Source organism: Ceratotherium simum, chromosome 17, assembly GCF_057802395.1.
Source record: "Ceratotherium simum simum isolate JZ-2026a chromosome 17, ASM5780239v1, whole genome shotgun sequence".
In the NCBI taxonomy this organism is placed as follows: domain Eukaryota; kingdom Metazoa; phylum Chordata; class Mammalia; order Perissodactyla; family Rhinocerotidae; genus Ceratotherium; species Ceratotherium simum.
This window is the reverse complement of record NC_141916.1, coordinates 18,641,330-18,667,912: the sequence shown is the minus strand read 5'-3', so window position 1 is coordinate 18,667,912 and position 26,583 is coordinate 18,641,330. Positions and strand designations below refer to the sequence as shown.

General features: G+C 36.5%; 1 protein-coding gene across 1 annotated transcript in view; it reads right to left on the bottom strand.

Moving 5' to 3' along the window:
* Positions 1-25,018, bottom strand: part of FAM186A (family with sequence similarity 186 member A) — a 77,968-nt gene extending 52,950 nt beyond the window's left edge. Inside the window, exon 1 of the mRNA XM_087442007.1 lies at positions 24,848-25,018. Coding sequence (XP_087298133.1) covers positions 24,848-25,018 — 171 coding nt within the window. The remainder of the gene's footprint in view (positions 1-24,847) is intronic.
* Between the last annotated feature and the right edge of the window lie 1,565 nt (positions 25,019-26,583).

Below are 26,583 nucleotides of genomic sequence, written 5' to 3'. Positions count from 1 at the left end.
AAGTTTTCATTTAATCTTCATTTATTCCTTCTTAGATGCTCTTCTCTTTTTTATGAAGATCTGAAATTCTGACCTATATTATCTTCCTTCCCTCTAAAGAATTTCTTTTAACATTTCTTGCAAGACAGGTCTACTGGCACCAAATTCCCTCAAATTTTGTTTGACTGAGAAAGTATTTCTCCTTCACTTTTGAATGATAATTCAGCAGGATACAAAATTCTAGGTTGGTGAGTTTTTTCTCTCAACACTTTAGATATTACACTCCACTCTCTTCTTTCTTGTATGGTTTCTGAAAAAAAAAGTCGAATGTAATTCTTATCTTTGTTCCACTATAGATAAGGGTTTTCCCCCCCTCTGGCTTCTTTTGGGACTTTTTGTTTTTGACTTTTTGTAGTTTGAAAATGATATGTCTAAGTGTAGTTTTGGGGGCAATTTTTTCTACTTGGTATTCTCTGAGATTCCTCGGTCTGTGATTTGGTGTCTGACATTAATTTAGGGAAATTCTCAGTAATTAAGGTTTCCAATATTACTTCCGTTCTTTTCCCTCTTTCTTCTCTTTCTGATAATCACATGTTTGTTATACATTTTGTAGTTGTCCCACAGTCCTTGGATATTCTGTTTTTTTCAGTATTTTTTCTCTTTGCTTTTCAGTTTTGGAAGTTTCTATTGTCATATCCTCAAGCTCAGAGATTCTTTCCTCAGCCATGTCTAGTCTACTAATAAGTCCATCAAAGGCATTCTTCATTTCTGTTACAATGTCTTTAATCTCTAGTATTTCTTTCTGGTTCTTTCTTAGGATTTGCATCTCTCTGCTTACATTATTCATCTGTTCTTGAATACTGTCTACTTTTTCCATTAGAACCATAAGCATATTAACCATTATTATTTTAAATTTCCAGTCTGATATTCCAAGTCCCTGCCATGTCTGGTTCTGATGCTTGCTCTGTCTCTTCAAATTGTGCTTTTTTCCTTTTAGCATGCTTTGAAATTTTTTCTTCAAAACTGGACATGATGCACTGGGTGAAAGGAACTCTGGTAAGAAGGTCTTTAGTGATGTAGTGGTAAGGTGTGGGAGAAGCGGAAACGTTTTATAATCCTATGATTAGTTCCCAGTGTTTTTGAGAGCCTATACTTCTGGATTGTGAACTTCACCAGTGCTTCTCAGTTTTTCCCCCCTTTGGTGGGACATGATGGCTAAAGGGAGCTGGAGTTGGGTATTTTCCTTCCCCCAGGTAGTTTAGGCTCTGATAAAACCCTAGCAGGTTAGACTATGGTTAAGTAGTTTCTCCTGAGGGCAGCCCTTGTTAAGAAGAACAGGGTGCTCTGGCATGTTTCAAAATGTTTACTCTTCCCCTCCTCCTGCCAGAAGCACAAGGGGATTTTTCTCTGATATTTACTGTGGGAACCTGTTGGAGGTCTTGGAGGCAAAACTCACAAAAGTGTGGGGGTCTCCCTTATGGTTGGGTCTCCCTGGAGTTTTTAACTCTCAGACTTGTCTACACTGAACCTCCAGCAATTTATCAATTATAATTCAGGTTTTCCTACCCAGCACTGGTTCCCACAGTGGTTTCTGCATATGAGTTCTCTCCTATCGTAACTCATGACTCCCTGCAGTCCCCTGTCTGTCTCTCCAATCTTGAGTACAGTGGTTTGACCCATGTCCTCACCTCTCTAATGGATCCAAGAAGAGTTGTTAATTTTTTAGTCTGTTCAGCTTTTTTCTTGTTAGGATGGGGTGGTGACTTCCAAGTTCCTTATATGCAGAAATGGAAATCATAAATCTCCTGAAAGGATAGTCTTTTCAACAAATGGTTTTGGAATAATAGCACACTCAAATACCAAAAAATTTAAAAAAGAACTTTTATCTATATCTCACACAATATTAAAAAATTAAGTCATATGGATCATAGACATAAGGTTAAAACACTATAAAACTAACAAAAATAGGAGAAAATATTTGTAACCTTGAGTTAAGCAAAGATTTTTTGGAAATGACACCAAAGGCACAATCAATAAAAACAAATTGATATAGGGTTTCACAAAAATTTAAGACTTCTGCTCTTTGAAAAACACCATTAAGAAAAAGAAAAGTCAAGCCACAGACTGGGAGCAAACATTTGCAAGTCGTATTGCTGGTGTAAATGCAAATTTGTACAACTTTTCTGGAAGGAAATATCTCACTACTTAACAGAACTACACAAGCACATACATTATAACCCAGCAACCTCACTTCTAGGAATCTACCTTGAAGGTACACTTTTAACATATGAAAATATATATGCACAAAGTTATTCAATGAAGCAATGCTTGTAATTGCAAAATATTGCAAACCACCTAAATATCCATACATACAAAGGTGATTGAATTAACTACAGCATGCCCACACAATGGATTATCATGAAGATATAAAAAAGAATGAGGAAGATTTCTTTGAACTGATATGAAGTGATCTCCAGGACATACAGTTTAAGTGAAAAAAGTAAAGCAAAAAAGAATATCTATTGCATGCTACCTTTTGTGTAAGGAAGAGGAAATATAATAAATTACACATGAATCTGCTCATTTATGCAAAAGAAATACAAGAAGGATAAGCTAGATGCTAAACAGATTGGTTGTATACAGGATATACATGGCAAAAAGGTAGAAAGAAAAAAGGAATAAGAATGGGGCAACAGGGATGAGGAGGCAGTTACATTTTTCTTTTTTTTTTTTTTGTGAGGAAGCTCAGCCCTGAGCTAACATCCATGCCAATCCTCCTCTTTTTTTTTGCTGAGGAAGACCGGCCCTGAGCTAACACCTATTGCGAATCCTCCTCCTTTTTTTTCCCTTTTTCTCCCCAAAGCCCCAGTAGATAGTTGTATGTCATAGTTGCACATCGTTCTAGTTGCTGTATGTGGGATGCCGCCTCAGCATGGCTGGACAAGCATTGCGTTGGTGCGTGCCTGGGATCCAAACCCGAGCCGCCAGTAGCGGAGTGCATGCACTTAACCGCTAAGCCACGGGGATGGCCCCTACATTTTTCTAACTATATCTTTTTGTATAGCTCTGAGTTTTACCACCACAGTGATGTTTCACATACCCTTCACATACTCAATAAATAAACTGTTAAAACCCACCAGTATATGGGGTGACAAGAAATCAATACAAATACTAACAACCGAAACTAATTGTGTACAAATGAATAATATAACCACCTGAGAAGAAAAGAACTAGCTAGTAACTTTGGAAAACAGTATCTTGACTGAATAATGTAAGGTTAAATACAGAAGAATAGTACATAAATGCTGTATTAGTCAGTAAATGTGTTTCATGCAGGGACATGAGTTAGCAACACTGAAACTACTCTATGTGTACACTAGATATGAACAAATAAGTAAATATATTATAGATAATAAGAACTGGGTTTTTCACTTTTGGAGAAAGAAATTACAAATAAGGAACAGGAAATGACTAAAATAAACCCTATGTTATAGGATTGGAATCTGACCTATCAGTATAAAGTCATGTTTTAAATACATATGTATATGCATACACATAGATGTGTATATATACATGTGTTAATATACATACATATATTTCCTAGCTCTATTTGCTGAGAAAGGCTGGAAGAAATGACACTCTGGTAGTAATGAACACACCTAACCCCATATCTTGGTTTCTAAACATCATTCCCCAATAAAAGGAAGCAGGGATTTTGAAAAAGTTGTTGATTCCAGGGCTGGGCAGGGAATATAAAAGATGAGCCTGGAACATCCTGTGGTTCTAAAAAATAGTGAAATGCAGATAGGTAGATTAGATAGATAGATAGATAGATAGATAGATAGATAGATAGATAGCCAGTTGTTGAAAGGACACAGGTGTCAACCTAAAGGAGCTCCTAATGGCCTAAGCTGGAACAATGGATGCCACACATACACAAAATAATAGTATTATTGTATTATAACCCACAGGATAGAATAAGTATCTATGAGTCTCTCAATGTAAGTAAATATCAAGTAAATAAATGTAAAAGCCAGCTTTTCCTTGCAGTAGATTTCCAATTCATAAATGTGGAAGAAGGAAATAGGAAATTACCATTAGGCAAACACCACGGTAATAATTGTTGCAGGCAATATGTATCAATGGGTTCCAAAATTATTGGACAAAAATTTGAGAAGACACAGAGTGTGCATACTCCCAAAGTATCTTTCCCAAGATATTTATTAACTACAAAGGTAAAAATAGTAACCTTACAGTGAAAAAACCACTTTAATCAAATGATCAAGGTCAACATTAATCATAATGCAAAACTCTATAATATGATGTACTGAGAACATAGATCATTTCTGGGATATTCTTGCCCCCTAAAATGCATAACCTCAGTCCAATCATAAAAAATATTAGAGAAACCAAAATTGAGAGAGATTCAAAAAAATAATATTCTTTGAAAATATCAAGGTCTTAAAGGCAGTGAGTGAATGACCAAGGAAATGATACAGACTGCAGGAGACTAGAGAAACAAGTAAATGCTATATGAGACCCTGGATAGGATCCTGTTACAGAAAAAGGACATTAGTGGCAAAATTTGTAAAATTGAAGTGAGACCTTTAGTTAATAGTATTGTATCAGTTTTAATTTTCTGGTTCTGACAATTGTACTATAATTATATAAGATGTTAACATTAGGGGAAACTGGGTTAAAAATATACGGAAGCCCTGTGCTATTTTTATGGCTTTTCTTTAAGTCCAAAAGTAATTTGAAATAAAAAACATAAAGAAAAACCCTATTTTGCATTATTTACTAAAGTTGACGGGCCGGCCCTGTGGCTTGGTGGTTAAGTGCGCGCGCTGCGATGCTGGCGGCCCGGGTTCGGATCCCGGGTGCGCATCGAGGCACCACTTCTCTGTCCAGCCTGAGGCCGAGTCCCACATACAGCAACTAGAAGGGTGTGCAGCTGTGACATACAACTATCTACTGGGGCTTTGGGGGCAAAAAATAAATAAAATCTTTAAAAAAAAAATTATAAAGTTGAATCTATGCATACTTGATTGCCCAGCAATTTCAGTCATAGATGAAATAGATGCACATGTGTATCAAAAGATATTCACAAAAATGTTTATAGCAATATTATTTGTAGTAGACAACAACAGCAGAACAGATAAAATCATAAAATGGAATGATAGTAATGAAAATTAATGAACTACAGCTTCATATAAAGAATCCCATGAACTTAGTGTTAAGCAAAAGAAGCCAGACATTAAAGAGTATCTTCTGTATGATTCCATTTGTCAGGTAAAACCAACCTACTGTGTTAAGAGTCATGATAATAATTGTTTTGGGGAGAAATGGGGAGGTTTCTGTAGTGCAGATAATATATATTTTTTTATCTCTGGGTTTGTTCATTTTGTGATAATTCATTGAGTTTTTCAACTGTGAGCTTTTACTTATGTTTATTATAATTTTTAAAGTTTTTAAAAGAAGAATTCAATCTACGCTTCCACCCTAGATGAAATAACAAGACCAGACTTATCCTCTTATCTGAAACAACTAAAAGAGGGCCATCTAAAAGGATTAATAGAAACAATCACCAGAGCTTGGACAGGGAGGAGGGATATTTTCTGTGCTCAGCTGTAGAGAACTTCATTCATGGGACATCTGGTAGAGTACTCAGAAAGGTTTCTGCCTCAGTAGTGTGGGCAAAATTAGCCATAAGGAAAATGCTGCTGTAGTTGATACTGAACCTCTTAATCTCAAGTTCATGCACAGTAAGCCAATCACTGAGACATTGGTGCTTGGAAATATTTGAATTGGCCAAAATGAGAAGGCAGGAGGATAGATTCTCTCAAATCTGCCTTAACAACAGGAGAAAGCAGGGGGTTTTATACAGCTAAGTGGCTTGGCGGGAGGAGTTTCAGAGAAACAAACGGGTAATCCATGTTTCTTTCACTCCGGATAAGCCCTTGGCCAATCTGACTTCTGGGTGTCAACAGCAGCTGGGGGCTGGTTATTTGGTGATTGTAACTTCATTGAAGGCATTCTTTCTCTTCTGTAAAACAAGTTTATAAATCCTTGTGACCCTTGAGTCACTTCTCAGGCTAAACAAGAAAACAGCAAATTGACAAGGTTAACTTCTTTTCATCTAGTCTGTATTGGGAACAAGATCAAAAGGTAATCTTATTAAATATTTACAGTAACCCTCAGGTTCCTGGCTTCCTGGTCTCACCAACAATGCACAGAAGGAAGATTCAAAAGGATCAAACTACTTCTACATAACTGTGTCCTAAAAGTTTGAGCATATTTATAGGATTATAAAAATATCCAGCACCTAACAAGATAAAATTCACAGTATCTGACATCCAAACAAAAATATCAACAGCCATTTGCAAAAAAGTGAAAGTAGATCATTATCTTGTACCATACACAAAAATGAACTCAAAATGGATTAAACACTTGAATGTAAGACCTGAAACTATAAAACTCCTAGAAGAAAACATAGGCAATCCACTCTTCAACATCAACCTTAGCAGTAAGATCAAAAAGGTTTTAGCAGTATCTTTTTGAATATCACATCTCCTCAGGCAAGGGAAACAAAAGAAAAAATTAACAAATGGGACTACATCAAACTAAAAAGCTTCTGCACAGCAACGGAAACCATCAACAAAATGAAAAGACAACCTAACAATTGGGAAAGGATATTTGCAAATTATGTATCAGATAAGGGGTTAATATCCAAAATATGTAAAGAACCCATACAACTCAACAGCAAAAAAACAAACAACCCAATTAAAAATGGCAGAAGATCTGAACAGACATTTTTCTAAAGAAGATATACAGATGGCCAACAGGCACATGAAAAGATGTTCAACATTACTAATTATTAGGGAAATGCAAATCAAAACTACAATGAGATATCACCTCATGCCTGTCAGAATAGCTATTATTAAAAAGATAAGAAATAATAAGTGTTGGAGAGGATATGGAGAAAAGGGAACCCTCATACACTGCTAGTGGGAATGTAAACTGGTACAGCCACTGTGGAAAACAGTATGGAGACTTCTCAAAAAATTAAGAATAGAACTATCATACGATCCAGCTATTCCACTTCTGGGTATTTATCCAAAAAACATAAAAACACTAATTCAAAAAGATATGTGCACCTCTATGTTCATTGCAGCATTGCTCACAATAGCCAAAACTTGGAAACAACTTAAGTGCCCATCAACAGATGAGTGGGTAAAGAAGATGTCATATATATATACCATGGAATACTACTCAGCCATAAAAAAGATGAAATCTTGCCATTTGCAACAACATGGATGGACCTTAAGAGCATTAAGCTAAGCAAAATAAGTCAGACAGAGAAAGCCAAATACTGTATGATTTCACTCATATGTGGAAGAAAAACAACAACAACAACAACCAAACACGTGGACACACAGAATAGATTGATGGTTACCAGAAGGGAAAGGGGGAGGTGGAAGGGCAAAAGTAAAAGGGCACATGTGTATGGTGATGGATGGCCATTAGACTTTGGGTGGCGAACATGATGTAGTCTTCACAGAAATCAAAATATAGTGATACACACCTGAAATTTATATAATGTTATAAACCAATGTTACCTCAATAAAAAATATATTTATTTATTTATTATATATTAAAATATATATATACATCAGGCAAGAGGAGTGATATCAGAGAAGATGGCTGAGTAGGAACCATGAAGAATCCATCTCTCCAACTAGACAACAACTGTATTGGCAGACTCTGTCTGTCTGATTTAACTCTTTTGGAATTCTGAAGTTTCCTCAACAGCTTCCAGCTTTCAAGGGAAGGCTTGGCCAGTAAACTGTGGGTGATTTCCACCTTTAGCATGATAGCAGCTATCCATTCCCTACACTCCACCCCCATGACAGGAAGCATTCCTACAGCAGCCTACAAGAGCTAGGGTGGGCAATAAGGGCCTTTTCTTCCAAATACAAAGGATCTGTGTTTTGACTGTGAATTGCTGTTTCTGATCACAGAGGTGCAAATACAAAGGCAAGCTACCATTGTTGCAACTTCCACTGGGTGAAGCAGCTTCCAACGGATTTAAAGAGACAGCTTCTCTTTTTTTCCTTCAGTTTTCCATTTTTTTCCCTTTTGGGAGCAAGACATTTAAAGATTAGGACATTCCAAAGCAATTGTATATTCAGGGGGATTTAGAAAGTCACCATGCATGAGCAGAAAAAGATGTAGGCTCAGAAAAGACCTGAGAAGACCTAAAATTTACACCTCAGGCTGATCCCTGGCACACAGACACTATACAACATTAAAAAGAAAAGTGAAGAAGGAGAATCTGATTTCTAGATTTACCACATTATAAGATTCAAATGTCCAGTTTTCAACCAAAAAATCACAAGGCATACAAAGAAATAGGAAAGTATGTCCCATTCAAAGGAAAAAATAACAAATCATCACCAAAGACCAGATTGCAGTCTTACGAGACAAAGACTTTAAAACAACTGTCATGGGGCCGGCCTGTGGCATAGTGGTTAAGTGCGCATGATCCGCTGCTGGCAGCCCGGGTTCAGATCCCAGGCGCGCACCAAGGCACTGCTTGTCAAGCCATGCTGTGGCAGCATCTCATATAAAGTGGAGGAAGATGGGCACAGATGTTAGCTCAGGGCCAGTCTTCCTCAGCAAAAAGAGGAGGATTGGCATGGATGTTAGCTCAGGGCTGATCTTCCTCACAAACACACACACACACAAAAAATAAAACAACTGTCTTAAAGATACTCAAAGAATTAAGGAAAGATGCAGAAAATGTCAGGAAAAAAATGTATGAACAAAATGGAAATATTAATAAAGAGATAAAAAACATAGAAATGATCTAAAAAGAAATTCTGGAGCTGAAAACTATAATAACTGAAACTTTGAAAAAAATGAAGGGGCCAGCCTGGTGGCGCAGCGGTTGTGTGTGCACGCTCCACTTTGGCAGCCCAGAGTTCACAGGTTTGGATCCTGGACGAGCACTGACGCACCACTTGTCAAGCCACACTGTGGCGGTGTCCCATATGAAGTAGAGGAAGATGGGCACAGATGTTAGCCCAGGGCCAGTCTTCCTCAGCAAAAAGAGGAAGGTTGGCATTGGATGTTAGCTCAGGGCTGATCTGCCTCACCAAAATAAATAAATAAATAATTCACTAAAGAGACTCAAAAGCAGATTTGAATAAGAAAAACAAAAAATCAGCAAATTTGAAGATAAGACTATTGAAATGATCAAGTCTAAGGAACAGAAAGAAGAAAAGCGAACAGAACCTGAGGGACTGTGGAACACCATCAAACAATCAACATATGCATTGTGGGAGTCCAGGAAGGAGAAAAGAGAGAAAAGGATAGAGAGATTATTTAAAGAAATAATGACTGAAAACTTACCAAATTTGAGAAAATATATGAATCTACAAATCTAAGAAGATCAATGGATCCCAAGTAGTATAAACTCAAAGAGACCCATGATGAGACAAATAATAATCAAACTGTCAAAACCAAAGAAAAAGAGAGAATCTTGAAAGTAGCAATGGAGAAGCAACTCATCACATACAGAGGATCCTCATTAAGGTTATCAATAGAATTTTATCAGAAATCTTACAGGCCAAAAGTCAGTGGGTTGATACATTCAAAGTGCTGAGAGAAAAAAACCTGTCAACTGAGAATTCTATATCTGGCAAAACTGTCCTTCAAAAATGAGGAAGAAATTAAGAACATTACCAGACAAACAAAAGCTGACAAAGTACATTACCTCTAGATTTGCCCTATAAGATATGCTAAAAGGAGTCCTTCAGGTTAAAATGAAAGTACTCAAAGCTGTATGAAGAAATAAAGATCTCTGGTAAAGTATGATTTCACTCATATGTGGAAGACAAACATATACATGGAAAAAAGAACAGATTAGTGGTTACCAAAGGGGAAGGGGGTTGGGGGTGGGCATAAGGGGTAAAGGGGCACATATATATGGTGACTGATGTACAACTGAATAATAATGTACAAATGAAATTTCACAATGTTATAAACTATTACAACCTCAATAAAATAAATAATAATAATAATAATAAAAAGATCTCTGGTAAAGGCAAATGCATGGGCAGTTATAAAAACTGGTGTTATTGTAAATTTGGTCTATAACTCTACTTCTTATTCTCTACATGATTTAAAATACAAATGCATAGAAAACAATTATTAGTCCATTTTGGGGCACACGATATATAAACATGTAATTTGTGACATCAGTAACCGAAAGGAGTGGGGACAGAGCAGTATAGGGGCAGAGTTGTCGTATGCTATTAAAGTTAAACTGGTATAAATTCAAATTAAGAGTGTATAACTTTATGATTTTATTTGTAATCTCCATGATAACTACAAAGAAAATAAGTACACAATATGTATGAAAAGGAAATGAGAAAGGAATTAAAACATTTCACTAAAAAAAGACAACTAAACAAAGAGGATGACAGTACTGTAAAAAATGAGGAGAAAAAAGCTATAATGCAAATAGAAAACATAACAAAATGACAAAAGTTAAATTGCTTCTTATCGGTAATTACTTTAAATGTAAATGGATTAAACCATTTTATCAAAAGGCAGAGATTGGTAGAATAGATTTTTAAAAACCATGATCCAACTATATGCTGCTTATAAGAGACTCACTTTAGTTCCAAAGGCCCAAGGAGGTTGAAAATGAAAGGATGGAAAAAGATATTCCACGCAAATAATAACCAAAAAAGAGCTGGGTGACTATATTAATAAAAGACAAAATAGACTTTAAATCAAAAAAGATTACCAGAAAATATAATAAAAGGTTCAATACAGCAAGAAGATATAACAATTATAAACATTTATGCACATAATAATAGTCACTCAAAATATAAGAAGCAAAAATTGACAGAATTAAAGGGAGAAATAGAGAGTTCTACAACAATAGTGGAAGACTTCAATACTTTACATTCAATAATGGATAGAACAACCAGACAGAAGATAAGTTAGGAAATAGAGAACTTGAACAACACAATAAACCATCTAGATATAACAGATATATACAGAACACTCCATCAAACAACAGAATACACAATTTTCTCAAGCGCATGTGGGACATTCTCCAAGATACCATATGTTAGGCCACAAAACAAATCTCAATATATATGAAAATATATCATACAAAGTATCTTTTCCAACCATAATGAGATGAAGTTAGAAATCAATCACAGAACGAAAACTGGGAAATTCACAAACCTGTGGAAATTAACACATTCTTAGACAATAAGAGGGTGAAATATGAAATTACAGAGGAAAATAGAAAATACTTAGAAATGAAAATGAAAGCACAACATACCAAACCTATGAGATGCAGCAAAAGCAGTGCTACAAAGGAAATTTATAGGGATAAACACTTATGTGAAAAAAAAAGAAGAAAGATCTCAAGTCAGTAACCTAACTTTACACCTTAAGGAACTAGAAAATGAATAATAAACTAAACCCAAAACTAGTAGAAGGAAGGAATTAATAAAGATTAGAGCAGACGTAAGTAAAAGGATATAGAAAAATCAATAGAGAAAATCAATGAAACAAAAAGTTGCTTCCTCTGAAAAAAGCAACAAAATTGACAAACCGTTAGCTATATTGATTAAGAAAAAAAGACCCAAATTACTAAAACAAGAAATCAACATGGGGACATTTCTACTGATTCTACAGAAATAAACAGGATTATAAGAGGGTACCATGAACAATCGTATGCCACAAAATTGGATAACCTACATTAAGTGGGAAAAATCCTAGAAACAAAAGACCATATGAAGACTGAATAAGAAACAAATATAAAGTCTAAATAGACCTATAACCAGAAGGGAGAACAAATCAGTAATAAAAAAATCTCCCAAAAGTGAAAAGCCCTAGACCAGATGGCTTCACTGGTGAATTCTACCAAAGTGGAGAGTTGATATGCCTCTGAGATAGGCCAGTGAAAGTGTATTGCTGGCTTTGCCAGCTGAAAGCAAACTGCTTCTGGTGGTCCTTATTGACAGGTATGGGGAAAAATCATTTGCCATATAAGTAGAGGCATTCTGGGTACCAGGGGATGTGTTAATTTGCTCAAGCAATGAAACCACATCTGGTACACCATCTGCAATTGCAGTCACCACCTGGTTCGTTTTACAATACAGGCGTACTTCATTTTATTGCACTTTGCTTTATTGTGCTTCAAAGATATTGCGTTTTTTACAAGACCCTCCACCAGCAAAAAGATTATGACTTGCTGAAGGCTGAGGTGATGGTTAGCATTTTTTAGCAATAAAGTATCTTTTAATTAAGGCATATACATTGTTTTTGCTAGACATAATGCTATTGCACACTTAATAGACTACAGTATAGCGTAAGCATAACTTTTATATGCATTGGGAAACCAAAAAATGCATGTGACTCTCTCTATTGCTATATTCGCTTTATTGCGGTGTTCTGGAACTGAACCCGCAATATATCCGAGGCATGCCTGTGATCTGCTGTCATTCTCTAAGATCCTTCTGTCTTCTTCACAGGTCAAGTAGGCAAGTTGAATGAGGATGTGGTGGGAATCACCACTCCTGCATCTTTCATTGATGCTGGCACTTATCTCTGCAATCCCTCTAGAAATGCAGTATTGCTTTGGTTCACTACTTTCCTAGGTAGAGGTAGTTCTAGTGGCTTTCACTTGGCACTTCCCACCATAATAGCCCTCTACTCTAACACTCCAATCTCCCTAAGCATTTGGATTCTTTCCTCTACATTAAACCAAGGCAAATATGGCATTTCTGATTCACTCAGTATGGGCAAACTTTTGGTCCATGTTTCAGTCAACCAACCAACCAAACTCTTAGAACACTTTCTAATTCTCCAAGCTGTAACATTAAATGCAGAGTCTCTGCTTAATGAGCCCATATCAATAAATTCAACCTGATCCAATTTTATGTTTCTTCCACTGTTATCCCACACCCTTAAAATCCATTTCCACACATATTTCCTTGATTTCTGCCTGTAAAAGTTAGAAAACTCAAGCAGTTCTTTTGGAGTATAGTGCACTTCCTCATGGATCATACCTTCAACCTCACCTTTAGTGGCCTACTGGGATTTGAGTCTAGTTATAGGTCTGGAAACAAAGAGGTGTAGTAGGGGTGGTTCCTGAGGAAAATCAGCATTGTCTTGCATGGCAACTGTCTCAAGAGAGTCATTACAGTTTCCTCAGTCATTAACCCTCAGGCAATGCAGGGTTAATCCCCTCAGACAGGGTTGGAGAGGCCACTCCCTCTGGTATGGGAGAGGCTGCCTCTGTCGGGTGTGGAGAAGCTGTTCCTCTGGCAAAGAACACTTATCAGAATTTAGAGGTTCAATGTGCCAAGCTTTATCAGGGCCTTCCCACACATCCCCATTCCAGCTTTCAGGATCCCATTCCTTCCCAATCAATGCCCTCACTTTAATATTAGCCACTGAGTGAGACTGAGAGATCAACTTCCATTGTAATTCAGCCAGTCAGAGAATGAGATTCTTGGTTTAATTTTCAGCAATCTCAGCCAAGCAGCTATAAGAGATAAGGGTCTCCTTCAGGGCACACATAAGAGCTTTTAGGTCATTTATGTGGCAGTTGTGCTGGGAATTCGAATCCCTGAGATCATCCTTTTCTTTCCCTACTTTGTCCAGTGACATTAGGAGCAACCAACCAATCTCAGTATATATGTTAGTTTGCCAAAAATGTTTGAAAGTATCACATACACAGTCACCCAGATTCTTACTTCTTATAAGCAGTTGATTAGGAGTATCAAATGGTGATATTTTATATTTCTTAATTGCCAGATCATGCCAAGGACTGTGGATGCTCTCTTTAATACTGGAAATCTAATCAGATTAGAGAGTCAATTCTAGAAATCCCAGACCGAATTCAGAAAACTCATTCTTAAGATTCTGTTCCTGGGGCTGGCCCCGTGGCATAGCGGTTAAGTGCGTGCACTCTGCTGCTGGCAGCCCGGGTTCGGATCTTGGGCACACACCAATGCTCTGCTTATCAGGCCATTCTGTGGTGGCATCCCATATAAGGTGGAGGAAGATGGGCATGGATGTTAGCCCAGGGCCAGTCTTCTTCAGCAAAAAAAGAGGAGGATTGGCATGGATATTAGCTCAGGGCGGATTTTCCTCACAACAACAAAAAAAAAGATTCTGTTCCTCCAGAACCACTCTTGGTACAAAAACCCACATTAGTAGTATTAGTCAGGGTTTTCCAGAGAAGCAGAACCAAAAGAGAGAGGCAGAAAAAGACAGAAGGAGAGAGATTCATTAAAAGAATTGGCTTACATGATTATGGAGGCTAAGTAGTCTCACAATCTCTAGTTGGTAAGCTGGAGACCAGGAGAGCCTATGGTGTGGTACCAGTCCAAAAGGCACCAGGCTCAAAACCCAAGAAGAGTTGACGTTTCAGTTCAAGACTGAAGGCAAGAAAAGACTGTCCCATCTCAAGGGAGTTAGGTAAGAGGAGTACACTTTTACTCAGCCTTTTTGTTCTGTTTAGGTCTTTAATTGATTGGACAAAACCCACTCACCTTAGGGAGGGCATTCCGCTTTACTCAGTCTACTGATTCAAGTGTTAATCTCATCAAAAAACATCTTCATAGACATACCCAGAATAATATTTGACTAAATGTCTTGGCACTCTGTAGCCCAGTGAAGTTGACACATAAAATTAACCATCACAATTATCAACAGAGTAAAAAGGCAATACACAGACTGAGAGAAAATATTTGCAAGCCACACATTTGATAAGTGATTAATATCCAGAATATGTAAAGAATTCCTATGACTCAACAAGGACATACCCAGTTCCCAAATAGGCAAAGGACTTGAATACACATTTCTCCAAAGAATATACACACACACACACATGGCCAACAAGCACATGAAAAGATGTTCAACATCACTAATCATTAGGGAAATGCAAATCAAACCCACAATGAGATACTTCACACCCGTTATGATTCTTATTACCAGAAAAAAAACCCAGAAAATAATAAGTGTTGGTGAGAATGTGGAGAAATTGGGAGCCTTGTGCCCTGCTGATGGGAATGTAAAATGGTGAAGCTACAATGGAAAATAGTATGGTGGTTCCTCAAAAAATTAAAAATAGAATTACCATATGATCCAGCAATTCCACTCCTGCATTTATAAAGAACTGAAAGCAGAGACTTGAACAGATATTTGTACTCCTATGTTCATAGCAGCACTACTTGCAATAGCAGAGAGATGGAAGCAGGCCAAGTGTCCATTGATAAATGAATGGATAAACAAAATGTGATACATACATACACTGGAATATTATTTAGCCCTAAAAAGAAAGGAAATTCTGACACATGCTACAACGTACATGAAATTTGAAGACATGCTAAGTGAAATATACCAGGCACAAAAGGACAAATACTTTGATTCCACTTATATAAGGTACCTATAGTAGGCAGAATGATAGAGACAGAAAGTAGAATGGTTGCCAGGGTTTGGGGGAGAAAAGGGAATGGGTAGTTTTTGTTTAATGGATCAGAGTTCCACATACAAAATAGAGGAAGATTGGCATGGATGTTAGCACAGGGACAATCTTCCTCAAGCAAAAAAAACAAAACAAAACCTTAAAATTGCAAATTTTATGTTCTGTATATTTTACTACAATAAAAAATTGAAAAATAGGTAATTGTTTAAAACATAATTGGAAAATAATAAATATTGAGTTTATAACATATGTAGAACTATGATACAAATATCACAAAGGTCAGGAGAGGGAAAAAGGTAGAATATTGCCGTAAGGTTTATACACTGGTCAAAAGTGGTATAATACCACTTGAAGGTAAATAGTAATAACTTAAATATGTATACTATAAACCCTAAAGCAACCACTAAAAAGGTGAAACAAAGTTATAGCTAATAAGCCAATAAACAAAATAAAATAGAATCATAAAAATATATTCAATTTAAAAGAAGTCAGAAAAAGAATAAAAAATAAACAAAAAAACATATGGGACAAACCAAATACAAATAGCAAAATGGTAAATTTAAACCTAACCATATCAATAATCACATTATATATAAATGGTCTAAACATCCACTTAAAGGGCAGAGATTGTCAGGTTGGATAAAAAAGAAACCCAATTACATACTTCCTATAAGAAACCCACTTTAAATATAATAACCCACATATGTTTAAAGTAAAAGGATGGTAACACTCATCAAAAGAAAGCTAGAATGGCTATATTAATAACAAAGTAGATTACAGAGAAAAGTATATTACTAGGGATAAATAGGATCATTTTATAATGGTAAAGTGGCCAATTCATTGAGAGAACATAGCAATTCTAAATGTTTAGGCACCTAATAACAGAGATTCAAAATACATGAAAAAAATTTGATAGAACTGTCCGAAGAACTAGACAAATTCACAGTTATAGTCAAACATTTCTATACCCTCTCTCAATAATTGATACATAAAGTTGAGAAAAAAATAATGACAGAAGACTTGACCAATACTATCAACCAACTTGATGTAGTTGTTATTTATAGAGTACTCCATTCAACAATAGAATACAAATTGTATTGAAGTACATAACATTTACCAGTATAGACCATATTCTGAACCATGAAACAAATTTCAAGAAATTTACAAGGATTCAGATCACATGAAATATGTTCTTTGACCCTAATGAGATTGAATTAGAAATAAATAAGGGAAAACGTCTCCAAATATTTGGAAACTAAATAATACTCTTCTAAATAATCCATGGGTCAAAGAAAAAAATCAAAAGGGAAATTAGAAAGTATTTAAAACTGAATGAAAATGGAAACAGAATTTTTGTTTGTAGAGGGAGAAATATATGGAACAAAACACTTATTAAAAAAGAAAAAAGTTCTCAAATCAATGACCACAGCTTCTACCTTACAAAACTGGAAAAAGACAAGCAAGTTATGCCTAAAGTAAATAACATAAATGAAATAATAAAGATCAGTGCAGAAATCAGTAAAATAGAAAATAGAAAAGCAATTAGAGGAAATCCGTGAAATCAAAAGTTGATTCTTTGAGAAGATCAATAAAATTGATAAACCTCTAGCCATACTGATAAAGAAAGAGAGAGAGAGAAAGGAAGAAGACAAATTACTAATATCAGAAATGAGATGTGACATTATTACAGATAACGAGGGGATAATATGAGATTATTGTAAACAACTTTAGGCTAATAAACTCAACAACTCAGGGCTGGCCCCATGGCTTAGTGGTTAAGTGCACGCTCCACTACTGGTGGCCCGGGTTGGGATCCCGGGTGCGCACTGACGCACCACTTCTCTGGCCATGCTGAGGCTGCGTCCCACATACAGCAACTAGAAGGATGTGCAACTATGACATACAACTATCTACTGGGGCTTTGGGGAAAAAAAGGAGGAGGATTGGCAACAGATGTTAGCTCAGGGCTGATCTTTCTCACACACACACAAAAAAACAAAACAAACAAAAAAACAAAACAAAAAAACTCAACAACTCAGATGGAATGGACAAATTCCATGAACGATACAAACTGTGAAAGCTCACTCAAGAAAAAATAGATAACCTGAAGAGCCCTATGATTATTTTTTTTATTGAATTTGTAGTTTAAAACCTTCCCATGAATTAAACCCCAAGTCCAGATGGTACTATTGATTATTTCTCCCCACCTTACCCAAACACTATTGGTTTCTACCAAACATATATAGTCATGTGTCACTTAACGATGGGGATACATTCTGAGAAATGTGTCATTAGGCAATTTCGTCATTGTTTTAACATCATGGAGTGTACTTACACAAACCCAGATGGTATAGCCTACTACACACGTAGGCTAATCTTATGGGACTAATGGTACTAATCTTATGGGACCATCATCATATATGTCGTCCAACGTTGACCAAAACATCATTATTCAGTGCATGACCATAAAAGGTAATGTCAACTCTCAACAAACTCTTACAGAAAATTGAAAAGAATATTCAACCTGAGTCTATAAAGCTAGCATCACTCTGATGCCAAAACCAAAGGCATTACAAGAAAGGAAAACTACAGACCAATATACTTTGTAAACATAGACACAAAAATTGTTAAAATTTTAGCAAATTGAATACAAGATAATAAAAAGAATGCTACATCATGAGTAAATGGGGTTCATCCAAAAAATGCAAGGTTGGTTTAACATTCATAAATCAATGTAATTCACTATATCAACCGATTCAAAGAGAAAAAAAACACATGATTATCCCCATAGATGCAGTAAAAGCTTTTGATACAACCGAATATCTATTCCTAATTAAAAATCTCAGCAAACTAGGAGAAGAAGGGAATTTCCCCAACTTGATACAGAGCACCATAAAATATACACAGCTACTAACACACTTACTGGTGGAAGACTGAATGCTTTGCCCAAGAACAAAGCAAGGAGGTCTCATCACTTCTATTCAACTTTATACTGGAGGTCCCAGCCTACTTAGTCAAGAATGAAGTTTAAATGCACCCAGATATGAAAGGAGGAAATAAAACTGCCTCTATCTGCATATGAAAGAATTGTCTATGTAGAAAATCCCAAAGAATGTACAAAGAAAATCTATGTGGACTAATAACTAGGTTTCAGTATACGCGATCGATATACACAAATCTATTATATTTCTATATATTCATTGTGAACAACTGAGAATGGAAATTAAAAAAAATACTATTCGCAGTAGTATAAAAATACGAAATACATAGGGTTAAATCTGACAAAAGATATGCAAGATCTGTACATTGAAAACTGCAAAGCACTTCTGAGAAAAAATAGACCTAAATAAATGGAGAGAGATGCTGTGTTCAGGGGTCAGAAGACTCAATGTTATTAAGATTTCAATTCTCTCCAAAACTGGATCAAGAAGAAGTAGAGAATTTGAATAGACCAATCACCAGTAAGGAGATCGAAACAGTAATCAAAAACCTCCCCAAAAATAAAAGTCCAGGACCAGACGGCTTCCCTGGTGAATTCTACCAAACATTCAAAGAAGACTTAATACCTATCCTTCTCAAACTCTTCCAAAAAATTGAGGAGGGGGGGAAGCTCCCTAACTCATTCTACGAAGCTGACATTACCCTGATACCAAAACCAGACAAGGACAACACAAAAAAAGAAAATTACAGGCCAATATCACTGATGAACATCGATGCGAAAATCCTCAACAAAATACTAACAAATCGCATACAACAATACGTTAAAAAGATTATACACCATGATCAAGTGGGATTTATTCCAGGTATGCAGGGATGGTTTAACATTCGCAAATCAATCAACGTAATACACCACATTAATAAAATGAAGAACAAAAATCACATGATCATCTCAATAGATGCAGAGAAAGTATTTGACAAGATACAGCATCCATTTATGATAAAAACTCTGAATAAAATGGGGATAGAAGGAAAGTACCTCAACATAATAAAGACCATATATGAGAAACCCACAGCTAATATCATCCTCAATGGTGAAAAACTGAAAGCTATCCCTCTAAGAACAGGAACCAGACAAGGATGCCCACTGTCACCACTCCTATTTAACATAGTACTGGAAGTCCTAGCCAGAGCAATCAGGCAAGAGAAAGAAATAAAAGGGATCCAAATTGGAAAGGAAGAAGTGAAACTGTCACTATTTGCAGATGACATGATTTTATATATAGAAAACCCTAAAGAACCCACCAGAAAACTTTTAGAAGTAATAAACGAATATGGTAAAGTTGCAGGATACAAAATCAACATACAAAAATCAGTTGCATTTCTGTACACTAACAACGAAGTAGCAGAAAGAGAAATTAAGAATACCATCCCATTTACAATTGCAACAAAAAGAATAAAATACCTAGGAATAAACTTAACCAAAGAGGTGAAAGATCTGTACACCAAAAACTATAAAACATTTCTGAAAGAAATTGAAGAAGACGCAAAGAAATGGAAAGATATTCCGTGCTCTTGGATTGGAAGAATTAACATAGTTAAGATGTCCATACATCCTAAAGCCATCTATAGATTCAATGCAATCCCTATCAAAGTTCCAACCACATTTTTCACAGAAATAGAACAAAGAATCCTAAAATTTATATGGAACAACAAAAGACCCCGAATAGGTAAAGGAATCCTGAGAAAAAAGAACAAAGCTGGAGGTATCACACTTCCTGATTTCAAAATATACTACAACGCTATAGTAACCAAAACAGCATGGTACTGGCACAAAAACAGACACACAGATCAATGGAATAGAATCGAAAGCCCAGAAATAAACCCACACATCTATGGACAGCTAATCTTTGACAAAAGAGCCAAGGACATACAATGGGGAAAAGAAAGTCTCTTCAACAAATGGTGTTGGGAAAACTGGATAGCCACATGCAAAAAAATGAAAGTAGACCCTTGCCTTACACCATGCACAAAAATTAACTCCAAATGGATTAAAGACTTGAATGTAAGACCTGAAACTATGAAACTTCTAGAAGAAAACATAGGCAGTACGCTCTTCAACATCGGTCCTAGCAACATCTTTTCAAACACCACATCTGACCGGGCAAGAGAAACAATAGAAAAAATAAACAAATGGGACCACATCAAACTAAAAAGCTTCTGCACAGCAAAGGAAACCATCAACAAAACGAAAAGACAACCTAACAATTGGGAGAAGATATTTGCAAACCATACTTCTGATAAGGGCTTAATCTCCAAAATATATAAAGAACTCATGCATCTCAACAACAAAAAAACTACCAACCCAATTAAAAAATGGGCAAAAGACCTGAACAGACATATCTCCAAAGAAGATATACAGATGGCCAACAGACACATGAAAAGATGTTCAAAATCACTAACTATCAGGGAAATGCAAATCAAAACTACAATGAGATATCACCTCACGCCCGTCAGAATGGCTATAATTAACAAGACAGGAAACGACATGTGTTGGAGAGGATGTGGAGAGAAGGAAACTCTCATACACTGCTGGTGGGAGTGCAAACTGGTGCAGCCGCTATGGAAAACAGTATGGAGATTCCTCAAAAAAGCAAGGATAGAACTACCATATGATCCAGCTATTCCACTGTTGGGTATTTATCCAAAGAACTTGAAAACACCAATTTGCAAAGGTACATGCACCCCTGTGTTCATTGCAGCGTTATTCACAATAGCCAAGACTTGGAAGCAACCTAAGTGCCCATCAAGGGACGAATGGATAAAGAAGATGTGGTATATATACACAATGGAATACTACTCAGCCATAAGAAACGATGAAATCCAGCCATTTGTGACAACATGGATGGACATTGAGGGTATAATGCAAAGTGAAATAAGTCAGAGGGAGAAGGTCAAATACCGTATGATTTCCTTCATTAAGTAGTAGATAATAACAACAATAAACAAACACATAGGGACAGAGATTGGATTGGTGGTTACCAGAGGGGAAGGGGGGAGGGAGGAGGGTGAAAGGGATAATTCGGTACATGTGTGTGGTGATGGGTTGTAATTAGTATTTGGGTGGTGAACATGATGTAATCTATGCAGAAATAGAAGTACAATGATGTACACCTGAAATTTTTACAATGTTATAAACCAATAAAAAAAAAAAAGATTTCAATTCTCCCCCAAATTGATCTATAAATTCAATACAATACCAACCAAGATACCAGCAGGCTTTTTTTTTTTTTAATTTATTTTTTTCCCCCAAAGCCCCAGTAGTTGTATGTTATAGCTGCACAACCTTCTAGTTGCTGTATGTGGGACACGGCCTCAGCATGGCCGGAGAAGCGGTGCATCGCTGCACGCCCGGGATCCGAACCCTGGCCGCCAGCAGCGCAGCGCGTGCACTTAACCGCTATGCCACGGGGCCGGCCCCCAGCAGGCTTTTTAAAAATTTTTTCCAGTAGAATTTGACAGACTGATTCTAAATTTCATATGGAAATGCAAAGGGAGAAAGCAGTGTAGATAAAGATAGTTTTTATGTAATGAGGGTTTGAGTGTGTCACTCCAGAGAAAGAAGCCTAAGAAGAAGAAAAGAGGGTAAAAAGATGCGACAGAAGTTGGGCATACCTCTACTGGGGCTTTGGGGGAAAAATAAACAAATAAAATTATTAAAAAAAAAAAAAAAAAAAAGAAGTTGGGCATACCTGAAAAAGAACAAGGTTGGAGAACTAAAACTACATGATTTCAAGAATTATTATACAGCCTCAGTAATCAAGACACTGTGGTATTGGTGTAAAGATAGACAAATAGACCAAAAGAATAGACTAGAGAGTCTATTAACTCACACGTATGTGGTCAATTGATTTTCAGTACAGGTCCAAATGCAATTCAATGGAGAAAGGATAGTCTTTTCAACAAATGGAGATAGAATAACTGTTAAGAAAAACAGAACCTCAATCCATATATGATATCATATACAAAGATTAAGACAAAATGGATCATAGACCTAAACATAAAATCTAAAAGTATAAAACTCCTGGAAGAATACATAGAAGAAAATGTTTGTGACTTTGGGTTAGGCAAAGTTTGCTTATAGTATACTACATCAAAAGCGTGATGCACAAAAGAAAAGGTTGATAAATTGGATTTAGGAGTTTTATTCTTTGCAAGACACTCATAGTAGAAGAAAAAGACAAGCCACAGAATGGGAAAAAATATTTGCAAATCACCTATCTGATAAAGCAGTTGCATTCAGAATACATAAGAATACTCAAAACCGAATAACAACACAGACCAGTCAATTTTTTAAATATGGGCAAAATATTTGAACTACCAAAGAAGACATACCGAGTGAAAATAAGCTCATGGAAAGTTGCTCAAAATTATTAGTCATTATGAAAGTGCAAATTAAAATCACAATGAGATACTATTATATACACTTTGGAATGGCTAAAATTACAAAGACTAACAACATCAAGTGTTGATAAAGATGTAAAGCAATTGAAAATCTCATATACTGCTTGTGGGAATATGAAATAGTATAACCACTTTCTTAAAGTTTGGTAGTTTAGGGGCCGACCCCATGGCTTAGCAGTTAAGTGCGCATGCTCCACTACTGGTGGCCCGGGTTCGGATCCCTGGCGCGCACTGACACACCGCTTCTCCGGCCATGCTGAGGCCGCGTCTCACATACAGCAACTAGAAGGATGTGCAGCTATGACAAACAACTATCTACTGGGGCTTTGGGGAAAAAAAAAGGAGGAGGATTGGCAATAGATGTTAGCTCAGAGCCGGTCCTCCTCAGCCAAAAAAAAGAGGAGGATTAGCATGGATGTTAGCTCAGGGCTGATCTTCCTCAAAAAAAAAAAAAAAAAAGTTTGGTAGTTTATTTTTAAAATTGAATATTTACATACCATGTGAACCAGCCATTCTAAACCTAGGTATTTATCCAAAAGAAATGAAAGCATATGTCCATAAAATAAGTCATGAATAAGTACACGAGTGTTCATAGCAGTTTTATTTCTAATAACCTTGAACCCAAAAAAACCCAGATGTCCAGGTCATGGAAAAATACTAAGCAATAAAAAAGAATGAACTTTTCATATATGTGGGAATGTAAGTGAATCTCAAAATAATTATGCTAAGTGAAAGATGATAGACAAAAGAAAGTAGATACTGTATGATTCCACTCACATAAAATTCTTTTAAAATGAGAAATAATTTATAGTAACAGAAAGCGGATTGGTGGTTGGCTTGGGATTGGGGTGGGGGGCACAGGGAAGGGTGTGCAGGAGGGATTGTAATAGGGCATGAAGAAACTTTTGGGGGTGATGGTAAGTTTATTATGTTGATTTTGATGAAGGTTTCATTGGTGTTTATGTATATCAAAACTTGTATACTTTAGGGCTGGCCCCGTGGCTTAGCGGTTAAGTGCGTGTGCTCTGCTGCTGGCGGCCCGGGTTCAGATCCTGGGCGCACACCGTTGCACTGCTTCTCCGGCCATGCTGAGGCCGCGTCCCACATACAGCAACTAGAAGGATGTGCAGCTACGACATACAACTATCTACTGGGGCTTTGGGGGAAAAAATAAATAAAATTAAAGAAAAAAAGAAAAAAAACTTGTATACTTTAAAAATATACAGTTTATTGTATGTCAATTACACCTTAATGAAGCTGTTAAAAGCTAGCACTGTGTTATTGCTGCTAGTTGTGGGGAGTTGGAGCAGGAGTAAGTCTATGTGGAGAAGGAGAAAGTACAAGTATTCAGTACTCCTTAAACATGGGAAAGAACTTCCCCTGAATTAATCTCTTTTAGCCTGACTGATTTTGTTGTATTCTGTCTGAGTGAATAGAATGTAGTATAGCCTTAATTTTTTGGGGTCTATTTGATTGTTACATTATTTAAGCTCTTTGTTTACTGTCCTTGGCTTTCTCTTGGCCAATAAACTCATCTTCCATGAAGTGTTCAGGCGAAATAAAAGGAGCTGGAGTTCAACGCAATGTTTCTTCTTGTTAATAGCTATTTGATAAAAGCTCAGTTGAGAACAAATGAAAACTTTGGACTAAAATTGATATCAATATTAGCTACAGATTTTAATTTTTCTTTCTACCCCACTCACTTAATAGCACATGTGATTTATTTCTTAAAACCTTAATTCTGATATGAAAGTGAAAGAGATTAATATACAATTGGAGCTTGCTATCCACAGAGTCAGGTGAAATTGTCATTTGAAATGAAAATTACCTCAAACACAGTCAAATACCATGAAAATAAATTAAGTTCTAAAAAAAAAATGTAGCTGGTCATGGAAAGTTAAAAAAAAGGTGCAATCGGTAAACTTCTCATTTACTACCTACCTCTCTGGCTCTACAGAGTTGTGCTTGCTCAATCCTAGAGATGACATCCTGTGCTGTAAATGGGATCTCAAGCAGGGGGACCACTGAGCTATCAAGGGCTTTTCTGGACATGATGGTGTAATCCACAGCTCCATTTTCTGAATCAGATTCCTTGTCTATCTCCCTTTGCATTTTGATAAATATTTGAAAAGTTGAGTAATTTTCTTTTATTTCTTCTTTTTTCACAGAATATAGGCAAATGCTAATAAAAGTGTCCACGAAGGAGCTAGAAGAGGTCTTTCCTGCTCCCAGACGTTGTGGTTCAATCTGCTACTAATTGCTAACCATGGTATTCCAGTCCTAGTGATGTCATAATAGACCCATTGTGACATTATCATTGCCTCCAACATTTAAAGAGAGCTTATTATATGCAGAGAACTAGGCATTCTATATGCTGTGATGGTAGAAGAGTGAAGGGGGAGGGAGGGTAGGAAAGAATAGACAACAGGAATGCTAAAAGAAATAGAAGATATAGCCCTACTTAAATGAGTTTAAAATCCAGGCGTTAGAATTCAAGATCCAGTGTTTCAAATGTAACTCTTGGTTCTCTCTTCTTAGGTTTTGCTTAAGAATTTTTAAGTCTGTAATGGATTAATTGTGTTACAACTTCCTCAGCTGCCCCTCAACTTTTCCTAGACATGAAGTAACTTGGAAGATATTATTTGGATGAAGATCACACTCTTTGCACTGCCTACCGACTAGTTTTTTCAAGGAACCTGACTGAAGAAGGCTTTGAAGTTCCATAGTTGACTCCAGAAATTGAAGGGCATGCTAGAGTCTGTCTTCTAACTGAAAAAGGAGTACTGTGGGCAGCTCCTTTCATTGCAAAGGAGGTGAAAGGATTAGGAGATTCGAGCAATTAAAGGACAGGGTAGTTTTGTCAGCTGTATACATTTTTATTTTTTAATTTGAAAAAATATGAAAAAGTACTGAAAGTAATATAACAAATAGCTATGTACCTATCACCTAGAATGAACAAATATTAACATTTTGTCATATTTACTTCAGATTTTTGTGTGTGTGTGTGTGTGAGGAAGATCAGCGTTGAGCTAACATCCATGCCAATCCTCCTCTTTTTTTGCTGAGGAAGACTGGCCCTGGGCTAACATCTGTGCCTATCTTCCTCCACTTTTTTTTTTGTGAGGAAGATCAGCCCTGAGCTAACATCTGCCAATCCTCCTCTTTTTGCTGAGGAAGACTGGCCCTGGGCTAACATCTGTGCCCATCTTCCTCCACTTTATATGGGACGCAGCCACAGTATGCCTTGACAAACGAAGAATCAGTGCGCGCCCGGGATCCCAACCGTGGGCCGCCAGCAGCAGGGCTCGCGCACTTAACCGCTATGCCACGGGGCCAGCCCGGTACTTCAGATATTTTTAAACAAAAGAAAGCATTAGAGATAAAGTTGAAGTCCCCTTTGATGTTTTCACCAGACTTTCCCTCCCCTCTGTCCCTTTTCAGAGGCAATGACAATTATGATTTTGATGTATTTATGTCTCGTTTATGTTTATATAGTTTTACTACAGGTGTATGTATTCATAAACTATATAATATCATTTTGAGGTTTTAGATTTTATACAAGTTGTGGATGTATAACTTAATTACTCTACGAGAACTTCCTATGTTGAGTCTTTATTGTAAACTGATTTTAAACTTAGTCCTATGTTGAGTCTTTGTTGTAAATTGTAAAGTTAAGC